This window comes from Seriola lalandi, unplaced genomic scaffold, assembly GCF_002814215.2.
Source record: "Seriola lalandi dorsalis isolate HSWRI2012SDOR001 ecotype SW California unplaced genomic scaffold, Sedor1 jcf7180002054861, whole genome shotgun sequence".
Classification (NCBI taxonomy): Eukaryota; Metazoa; Chordata; class Actinopteri; order Carangiformes; family Carangidae; genus Seriola; species Seriola lalandi.
Window position 1 is genome coordinate 3,806,268 of NW_019525414.1, and position 11,393 is coordinate 3,817,660.

At 43.6% G+C, this 11,393-nt stretch overlaps 1 protein-coding gene across 4 annotated transcripts in view; it reads right to left on the reverse strand.

Annotated features, from left to right (window-relative positions):
• The window catches only part of samd11 (sterile alpha motif domain containing 11), a 50,342-nt gene extending 39,493 nt beyond the window's left edge, over positions 1–10,849 (reverse strand). For 2 of the 4 annotated variants that reach the window (XM_023427397.2, XM_023427396.2), the window contains exons 1-2: positions 9,667–10,849; positions 8,426–8,517 (exon numbers count right to left, since the gene is read on the reverse strand). In XM_023427397.2, the coding sequence (XP_023283165.1) occupies positions 8,426–8,517; positions 9,667–10,366 (792 nt within the window). In that variant the 5' untranslated portion in view covers positions 10,367–10,849. Of the gene's footprint in view, positions 1–8,425; positions 8,518–8,757; positions 9,087–9,388; positions 9,610–9,666 lie in introns of those variants that run through there. The other 2 variants (XM_023427398.2, XM_023427399.2) reach the window with 2 other exon arrangements.
• Positions 10,850–11,393: the final 544 nt, after the last annotated feature.

Below are 11,393 nucleotides of genomic sequence, written 5' to 3' on the forward strand. Positions count from 1 at the left end.
GGAAAGCCCCGATCCTTTCTTTAGTGGCACTGACGCAGAACTGGGGGTGAGCTCCCACTGCTTCCGGCAACACTTCCGCAGCACGGGGGAGGGCTCTCTGAAACAAAACACGAAGCAAAACACACCCCTGGCAGCCCACGTAGGAGCGCTGAAAGGAAGGGCGCCTGAACACTCAGGCTCGTACGTGCACACACAAACACACACGCCTGTGCGCAGAGTTGAGGCAACCTTACTGTGTGTGGTCAACCTCCTTTCAGCCATGGAAAAAAGTCTCTCATAAAAGTCCCACTAAAAGCACCTCTATGAATATCGCCTCCCACGCTTTCTGTCTGACAGTCAGGCAGCCAAGAAATATATCTGGGCTTCACATTTACACATACACACACACACACACACACACACACACACACACACACACACACAAAATACACATGTACATACAGATGCACATGCATGGGGACACACTGACCGACTTACTACACAATCTAGACTGACAATTAAAAGGGTCATGACATAGACATTCAGAAACACCTCCCATAAACAGTCAAATACCGTCTTCACTCACATTCATATATTCATATAACACATGAATTCTTCAACAGATCCAATATGCTCTGAGACTAACACTAGAAATTCAACTTGAACTGAAAACGCTGAATGATTGAGACACATTACTGTAAGTTTGATACTGTGTTCATTATAGCTACATGATATATCATAGTTCAGATGGCATGAGATGTAAATACTCAATTCTCCATTCCCATTATCCATGAGTGTCTTAAACTAACTATGGGTGTACAGTGTTTGCTTATCTCAGTCACCCTCACAAAACACCATTCACTTCCATTCATGTTAAACATTTCTGGAAAAACACTTAAAAGTTCCAAACTACAGGGTAATTGACAGTAGGCTTTGTGAAATCTATACAGATACTCCACTAAATATACAGTATACAAGAGAATATACAGTTTACAAGATTACAGTATATTTTGTAGTAAACGAGTGTAATGACAATGAAGTTGAATTGAATTTTGAAAGTGGACGAGATTTGATATAAATTCACTAAGTTAAGAGGTTTGTAGATGATCAATACCATCATTTTAGCTTTAGTGAATATCCACATAATTTTCACTGCCTACCAAATTTCACATCTCCCAAAGACTTCAATGGCATTGGAACCATTTAGTGTGGTGGGTTGAGATTTACCGAAGTACTAGATGCACTGTATTAATGTGGGCTCACTAAATTTATTGAAAACAATCTCGAGAAATGGCAAGAAGTCAGAAGTACTCCAAGAGAGCCAAAGATACCCTCCGCATACATTCTCATTTAATAATAGGTAGATATGGGTAATAAAGCTTAAATATTTCAAAGAAAAACATTAATCTAGCGACAATGTATGGTGAGTAACCAGCCACATACATTCCTGTAACTCATTTGGGTGGTGTGCTGAATTCATAAATCCATAGCAGGGGTTTGGTTTAAAAGCAACAAAAATGTTTTTGTGGTAAAAAACAATACAGGCTAATATCACAGCTACAGCACAGTGGCCCACAAATTCAAGCAGAAATTATAAGGCAATCTAATGTTTTCTCTCGAAATTTATTTCAGACTTTTAAATGAGCTCTTGGTGGAAAACAGCACTAATAAGTGTGGGCTTTTTTTTCCTTTCTCCTTGCGTTATTTCCTGAAAGGTGCAGTATCCTGCCGCTGGCTCCAGCCAGCATTAGTGAGCACACACGCACACACACTTACACAAGAACACACACACATGCACACACACAGCGGTAGCCGCCCGTGACATTCCTGCAGCTGCGGCGCTCTCTCTCCCTCGCACGCGCCCCCCCAGCGATCTCCCTGGGGGACGAATGCCTAATGAGTCACGCGCCTGTCTGCCGTTACCTCGCAGCGTGTGTGTGTGTGTGTGTGTGTGTGTGTGTGTCTGTGTGTGTGTCTGTGTGTATGTGTGTAGGCGGGATGGAGGGCCGACTTGGCGCGAGCACTAGGGGAAAGGGGGAGGGGGAATGAGGAGACGACAGAGTGGGAGAGAGGAAGAAAAAAATGAGCGAGGGGAGGTTGGGAGAGCGGGGTGAAGCGGTCATTACCACGCTCACATAAGAGCTCTGAAACAAGGCCAAAACAAACTATTGGTCTGCTGTGTGTTTGTGTGAGCCTGAGATCCAGTTCATCACAAAGTACAAATTACAAATTCTTAACTTTGTTTAGTCTCACCTCCTTATCTCTGACTCACCCACACAGGGGTGACATCCTGACATTTTCACAGGTGCACCTATGCATAGGCGTTTAGCTATAAATTTTTAAATTGAGATTGCTTCTTATGGAAACATGATGGATATAACCTGATTACTGTGAATAATCAGATTAAAGCAATAGTTTGATTAAAGTGTTTACATGGTTTGCTGTAAGCAGATTTCCCCAGTGCCCTAATAATAAAGTTGATATGACGTGTCTGATAGTCATGATTCATAGTCACCAGTTGAAAATGTCTTATTGGCACGGCAAAGCAAGAAGTAAATGAAAAGACAGAGTTTATTGTTTTTGCTTTGGTGAATTCACCTTAATGCAATCTCTATTACATCTCTATTATAGTTGACATGAAAGCTGTTTTGCCATCATCCCAAGACAAAGTTGGTGTTTTCTTTGTATTTACCACTAACCATGACACTGTTTGTGTGTAGAATCACACATTTGTATCCACTGTTCTCCATGACCTCTCGGGGGTTTGTTCAGAACGGTGAAAATCAGACAAAAGGCATGTTATACTGGTCGAGGCCACAGAAAAACTGACAGACCTCATATTTGCCTAATCTGGTTATAATCAAATTATTAGTGTGCACGTAAACACACTTACTGCAATATCTGCAACAACAGCAACGATCAAGACCGGCTGTGGATAAACTGCAGATATGTAATTAGAAATATGTTGAACTCTTCTGGCATAAAAAATAAAATGTTCATATAGACACTGTTATTTACAGAGACTGAATAAACAGATTCCTCCACCACACATACAAACAAACTCAACTACAAGCATGCAATGCAGTAAAATATATTAATTTGTCCAGTGAGGCAATATATGTTTTGCTCTTTTGGTAACAATTACTGCGTCTAACTACTGCTCATTAATAACTATTGTTTATCAGAGTGATAAAGTTTTTCATTCTGTTAGTCTGTCTGTATATAATGAACACCTTTCTTGGATGTAATAGGAAAACATCTTCTTTTCTACTTTTTACAGCATCAATAATGATGTCATTAATTGTGGTGACAAACAGGGAACACATGAAGATATTTGTAAAATACCCTGTAAATTATCTGTCATGTTTTCAAATTATAGTTGACGGAGTGTATATACTATGCATTTGTGACGGCCTTTTGCCTTATTGTTCTTGGTTTGCCGCAAAAAATATTATCAACCACCAAATAACAAACAAAATTTCTTTCTTACTGGATAAAATCAGACAGTATCTGTATTGTCAACAGATGCGGCTCAACGAATCTGATCTTTCATTTCTCAAAAGATGAGCATCTCAAAAGATGACACCTTATCAAGTAGAACTCATTATAAGTGAAAATGTACTTGGCTAAAAAAATCTGATCTGTTTCTAAATGTGTGTGTGTGCGCGCGCACGCGCACACACACACACACACATTTAGAAAGATCACGCGTGTGCGTGTTTCATGTACAGACTTTAGGCAACACTTGGTTGTTCAAGGCCGTGTGAGAGAAGGAGGGAAAAAAAGTGAGAAAGCACTGGAGGGCGGACAGGCATGCGACCAAGTCCCCCGCCTCTCCTCGCACACACACACGCACACGCTCGCACACACATACAGACACACACACTCTCCTGCACCCTCGGCCCCCACGCGCTGAGTCGAGCGGGCAGTTGCAGCCCAGTGGAGCGGCACAGGGCAAGGAGGGAGGGGTGGGGGGAGCAGGAAGGGGAGGGGGGTGAGGTGCACAGAGGGCGAGAGGCGGTGATGTGGAGGGGAAACAGGGCGGGAGGGAGTGGGGGGGCTGCTAGGGCAGCGCTGGGAGGTCAGTGGCGGTGCAGTCAAGCATGCCAGTGTGCCTCTCGCTCTCCCCTTTCCCTCTTGTTTCTCTCTCTCTCCTTCCTCCTCCCATATTCTCTCTGTGTGTCTCTCTCAGTGTTTGGATAGGCTCACCGAGGCCGCCACAGGGGAGCTTTACAGACAGGTAACGCCTGGGTCTTTCTCTCCCCTGGCAAACACAGGGGAAGTGCAGGCAAGCACAAAGTTGTGTTTGGTAAACCGAACTCATGTTTTTTGTTGTTTTGGTCCCCACAAGACTAAAATTTGATCCTCATTTAAAGTTTGGCACACTTAAAATACACCAGGACCGTTAACTACATATACTCCTTGGTGAGCTGCACTTCATGAAATGAAGGAAGGTAAAGATAAGAAAACTCAGATGACCCTTGCTCATGTGGGAAAAATAAGTTAGCCGACAGTTTGGGCTTCATAAGTCTTAAATCTTTCTCATACTTACTTTTTGGTACATTATTAGTATTAAACAAAACAAGTTACAAAAGCGAAAAAATATATTCTGTATGTTTACCTTGGTTTACATATAAAGTAGATGCAGATTATAATGATCAGCAAACTCAGAACGTTTCAACTTTCTTACAACTACATCGCTGACAAAGTGTGATAATAGCTGAACACTGAACATATAATTGCCCGCCATTGATGACTTTCACTTCCTAGTATTTCTGGGCTTATATACACTGCATGCGTACTTGTCTGTGTGTATTTATGAATGTATGATAGGACTATGACAGTACAGTACTGTCTGCAAAGGCCTGATGTAAAAGGGCGAGCCTGTAACTATCAGAGGAAATCACATGGCGAAAAAAAAGAAACGCAAGCATGCACGCACACACACACACACACACACACACAGACAACCCAGATGTTGGGAGGAGGGTTTTTAGAAATATCACCATTGGCTTTGCCGTGATAAACCACATTTGGCTGACAGACAGATGCTCAAACTTATTTTAGCTGCCTTTTGTCAGGGTCCGCACCCAAACACACATACGTATATATGTACAACACTTTGGGAAGCCAATACACTATGTGTACATATGTACAAGCCAACACATACACATTCAGCTTTCTATCAATCTCTGGCATGCTGAAATGGACACTAGTGGAAGCTAATTGCTAATCTGCTAAAGGAAACTTTATTTTAACTGAATTATTGAATTCAGTTAGACAGAGAGACGACAAGAGGTAAGTATATGGATGCAACCCCTACATGCAAACTGAATTTCTATATGTCTGACACACATTCCAGTTGGTATTGATGTCTATCAGTGAGCGGACAGCTCATCAGAGGCTCACTTAATCCCTAATTTGTCCAATACATGGAGAGACGCGCACAAAAGTGCACAAATACACTCCACATGATCACAGTTCTGCACACTTCTGGGCCAATGACCGATTCCAGTGTTACCATAGCAACGTAGCCTGAGCAACATGCATGCAAGCACACGCACAAACACACAACACATACAACAGAAGCAGTGTACAGTAGGAAGTTGATCTATGAAGGCAACATCCAGTTGTATGCTAAAGTGTGTATGCCTGTGTTTTGTTTGCGTGTGTGTGCGTGTGTGCGTGTATGTGTGTGTGTGTGTGTGTGTGTGTGTGTGTGTGTTTAATTCCACTTTGCAAGAGCAGTCCTTGATTGGAGGAGGTCTTTACGAGCCGGAGGAGGGGAGTGTAATTTCCTCCCGGCCTCCGCCAGTTCCGCTGAAATAACAGAGCAGAGGAAGCCCAGCTCTCCCGGGAGGAGACACACACACGCGCACACACACACACACACAAGAACACACAGCAGGCAGGCAAGTCAGCCAGCCGTCACGATGACAAATAATCACAGACATGCACATAGAAAAACACAGACACAAACTAACACATATGTATGCACACATGAAAACACAAACATACAGAGCTGAGAATTTAGTTCAACATGTATGCACATAATCTTGAGCATTATATTGTATACATGAAAAAGACATGATACATACACACCTACACACACAGAAAGAGCAGCACCTAGCAACTTTCCTCAGAGTTAAAGCTACCACGACAGAGAAATCATAAGCACCTGATTATCACATAATGACAAGCTTAATAGAAAGGTAACACGCCATGACAGCTGTCATCAACAGTGTGTCAGTCACAACCTGATTTAATTTCAGAGTGTGGAAAAACATCATTATGATCCTGATCATATTCAAATTGTAAACTGTTGAGTGTAACAACGGTTCAGTTTGTGTCATGTCGTTATAAACAGCTTGTGCCTGGGCCGACACAGCAAATTAACTTCCACGGGTTTTGAGCAGGCAGGTGAAATGTCTTCCCACCAGCTGCTGCACTTTTTTTATGATCGCTCGCCTCATGCCTATAGCGAAACAAGATCACTCAAAGTTCAGCCGTCAAACTTTCAAAATAAATGTCTGCATGAGGTAATTTGTGTCAGTAGGCAGGCATATAGCATGTGTGTTTGTGTGTGTGTGTGTGTAAGAGTGAGAGAGTGAGCGAGAGAGAGAGAGCTCATCAGTGAGGGAGTGCTGGCTGCCATGCCCTGAGGGGAGTCAGTGGGGAGAGAGGGAGACGCCAATACAGGCCATACAAGTCCCACTGCCTTTCCTCCTCCGCCTAACCCTCACCGCCTCGCACAGAACTGCCAACATACTTAGCCTGTGTGTGTGGATGTGTGTGCTTATGTGTGTCACGGTGGTATTCACTTGGTGGGTTGCACTTCAGGCTTCAACACCAGACAAGGAACGGGAGAGAAAGGCTACAACAACAACCTTAAGGCTCTCATACCCCTGCTTACGTCAATAACTAAGTTTTACTCCGTCACAGCTATAATTGAAGTGGAACTGTACAAGCCCTTACAAGCAAAAAGCCAATCACTCTGATATCTGTAATGAGCCGAAACATAAGTAAACATGCTGAGATTCTCAAATCCTTCTGTAAAAAAATAAGACATGAGCATTTCTATTATCTGTTTTCACTGCCCCCAACCTCCCTCAGGAAATTCGTCTTGGCTGAACCCTATGTGTTAGGGTACAGGTCTTCATTCTTGGCTGTGAAAAATGTCACCAGTTTACCTGTATCACTCAAACACCTCCGGCTTATCTAAACCGCCTTTGCCTTGCGTGCCTCGCACACAATAATCAGCAGTAGCCACGCTCAGTAGCTCGCTAAGCCTCTTACACCCTTCCCTCAAGATTAGTGCTTGGGAGCGACGACAGATGCGCTTTGTGGTGAGAAAAACACACACACACACACACGCAAAGAGACACACACACACACACACATACACACACTCACACACTCACAACCCGCCGCACCTGTGTGAACAGATTTGGCGACGGTGAGCCGGCAGTGTGCTTGCTCAAAGCTGACACAAACACACAGACGAACACACAGACACACAGTGGTGATGCCGTAATCGTGACACACCTGCAAGGCCTCGAGGTTTGGCATCATGCCCCTGGCTGAGCCCTGAGGGAAGCACAAGGCAAACAAAAGTTCAACAGCCAGGTGAGGAAACTGATTCAATGGGACAGAAGAGCCCGACCAACAACACCTTACATCAAGTAGCCATACTGGACAGCTCAATGCCTCTGAATAAAAGGCTGTCTGATACTCTGCGTCTGTGAAAGGCTGAAAGTGGATTTGGTATTCATGCTGAGAAAAATTATCATCAAAGTTGACATGTGTGCCTGTAGGGTCTTCACCATCAAGGTTACAAAGAGAGACAATGCTCTCATACATACACACACACACACACACACACACACACACACACACACACACACACACACACACACACACACACACACGTGGAGCTGAGTGACACAACACAAAAACGGCAATGAAATGTCAGTGTGCCTAGTCCTGCTCTCATACAGGCTAAAATAAATCTAAATCATGGAACAATGATCTGGTCTATGCAAAAAAAAACCCCAAAGAAAACCAAACATCACCATTACTTTAACTGAGAAAAAAAACAATCAAAATCAAAAGCTTCTGTATTGCTTCACTATAAAATACTAATTTTAGGCTTTATCACGATATTACCATACCAATACCAGACAATGTCCAGACTTTTAACCCAAATATTAGTAACACATCAATTTATCTTAGCTGTCGAGACGCACAGTGCTCTTTGACAAGTCACAGCCACACCAGTGAGAATTCTTCACAATCCAGCATCTTTTAACTCTACATATCCACTGCAAAGAAGTTGTCTTCAACTCAAATAAAAACCAAATTTCCTAAGTAGCTTATCACACTGACACAGCAAAAGAAAGGGAGTGCAGCAGCAACACCAGTATGACAGAAGATGAAATTTTCTTACCACTGGAGATGAAATTCGACAACCAGGACAATCACAGATTGGAGGGTGCACCTGTAAGATTCCTTTGGACATGAGAGTCTTGAGACTTTTCCCTGGAAGAAAAAAAAAAACGAGAGACTTTCAGGGAATGTGTTTGACCATACATCTTGTCCAGCCAGTAAATTCATCTCCTCTATGACACGGCATGTGATGTGGTATTATCAACATGCTTCAGGAAAAGGCCTGTTTTTTTACTCCATCATCTCAGTACTCAAAGTTTTCAAGACAAAATTCTTTTTTTTTTTTTTTTAATCATCCAAAAACACAGTATAAAACTCAGGAGGAGTCAGTACCTGCAGACAAACTTATCACACTAGATTTTTGCCATGAACTTTAATTCTACCCATAGTCCAGTGTGGTGAGCCAGAGAGACAGCAGCCTACTGTCATCTGTTTATAGGAATCGCTTCTATATTAAACTATGAGGCTATCATTCTTGACCTGGGGGCGACACCCTCCCCCCACACATCTTCAGTCGTGTCAGCTCTGCCTGAATAAACTTCGTATGTGTGTGTGTGTGTGTGTGTGCGCGTGTGGTGAGAGGGTGCGCGTAACGCCACGCGTAATTATTGCATAAAAATACTGCAAAAATAAATGTCAACATTAAGAAACAGGGTGCCGGAACTATATCATTGTATTCATGCTGTCAGCGTTGAGTCGAATAAAAAAAAAATCAACAAACACCTATAAAACTGAATAATAGCGACTCCACGTTTAATATTCTGTTGAAAATTTGAATTTGTTGCAAAATTATCACAATAAACAGTTCAGTGAAAAAAATCTCTCTCAAACCTAACGTAGCATGCGTAAAAGTGTCAACACCCAAGCACAAGTGCAGCCTCACTAAAAGGAACGAGTCATCACATCATGAGGAAAAATAACTATTTAACTGTCGCACATTAAAATATTATGTCTAACTTTTCACCTCAGTTCCGGTGCAGTCTACTCCTGATGCCCCGGTTTGGTGAACGATCGCAGCCCAAACTCTGTGTCAAAGCCTCGGAGTGTATGTGGAGGATATGCGCCCTTTCTCATCTGTCTCCTTACGCACTGACTGCTGTAACCCTTTCACTCCAAAACTCAGCACCGAACCACGAGACCCAAGTTTGCACCCAGAATAAGCGGCGTCTGAAAAGTGTTTCGGTAACGGTAAAGTGCCCCTCTCTACGCGTGAACCGCGAGGACAGTGAAGCTTGTTCTTACCTTTGTGTCTAATACTCCGTTTCCAATCTTTGGCAGTCTCTCGTCCACTGACAAACTGGAACTCATTGGGGGTGAGCCACTCACCCCTGTATTTAATTGAAGGTCCCTTACTACCTTGACACAGTTTATTGATGTAAAGCAAAGCCTTGTTTTCCCCGCACTCCACCTCGATGCACGGCTCTCCGTTATCGAAGAAGGGCTGAAAGTCGGGGATGGAGGAGAACCTCTCCAGCATTAAGTCGTCCGTGTGATGGTGGAGATGCTGGTGATGCAGCGCCGAGTCGTGGAGCCCCAAGTACGCGCGGTGATGGGCGAAAATGTGGTCGTAGGGCGGCGGATGCGGGGTCACCACGGGGATAGCGGTGGCATTTAAAGGGGCCAGGTATTCGGACTGGTTGAAAGCAGTCAATGCCATGTCGTCTCCATCCAGCCTCTCCTTTTTGATGGCAGGCATGTTAGAGGGAGCCGAGCGCCGATAACAAGTGAAAAGCTGCTCGCCCGATCCAACTTGAGCGTCCTCTCCGTCTGTGAGTTGGGCTGACCCAGACTTGGAGACGCGCCGCTTGGTTTTACGCAGAGCCCCCGTGTCGCCGTGAGACAGCGGTCTGTTGAAGTTGCCGGATAGATGCCCATTCAGTAGTTTCCAGCTCGCAGCGGCAGCAGCGCTCTCCGCCAGCCTCACAGATCCTACCTCCCACATTTAATCACACTCGCTCTGTTAATACCTGACATGCTGGGCAGCCCTGAGCCCCGGACATTATGTTACCTACGGTGATCATTACCAGTCGCAGCCACACGTCATGTCTCTTATTTCTTTGCCTTTGGGGAAATTAGAAGTAAGAGATTTTTTTAATATTCACTGAGTAGAGGCTATTTTTTTAAGTCGGCTATCTTAAAAAAAAACAAGACACGTCGACTCAGTTATGGGGAGTTTGCACGTGGCCAAGATTCAATTTCACAGCCAATAAAGACATTAAAAGAGAAACTGATACATTTCTCCTGTTAGGATAATTAAACTAATGTGGCATATGGCATTAATCAGAAACATAAGCCAAACACATCAGGCTTGATATCCCTGAGTAATATTTGCGCAAAATGAATAGAGTTGAAAGTTTGGAGAGAGTTGTTTTTAACCCCTGTGTATGTCGTTGAAGTCACGCTGAAGTTCACAGACCCAGACCAAACAAGATTTGCACTCTCCGCCGCTTCTCAACTTGGCCCATTTAAACAGCGGAGGCTCGGCGAGAGCCACACACAGAGGAGGGGGGACTGCGAGGGACGGCGCTTCAGGGGTAAACGGAGGAACCATCATTAGTGAGGAAGTGAACAGTCATTTCCACCCATGCAGCTGAATCTAAGACTCTTGACAGCTCCCTTTTTAATATTTACAATTTAGAAAGACCATACATTGATTTCAGAGTATTCCACAGTCCAGCACTTTTCCTGATTTAATAGTTTCCTCATGTAAAATTCAACCTAAAATTATAACTTGTATTTTAAACCCTCCTAACGTCAGCCATAAATTAGGCTTTCCCCTTTCAGGCAGGCAGTTTCTACACTTGTTCTACCCCCCAAAAAACAATGACTTGATCACTTATAACAATTGATGGTAAAACATTCTTAATCAAATCAGACCTTCACCACTGAATATACACAAAGAGGTCGCCTGGACTGCACATGTCACAGGATACTAGATCTGCCTATGAGATCAGCCGCAGGTCAGCACA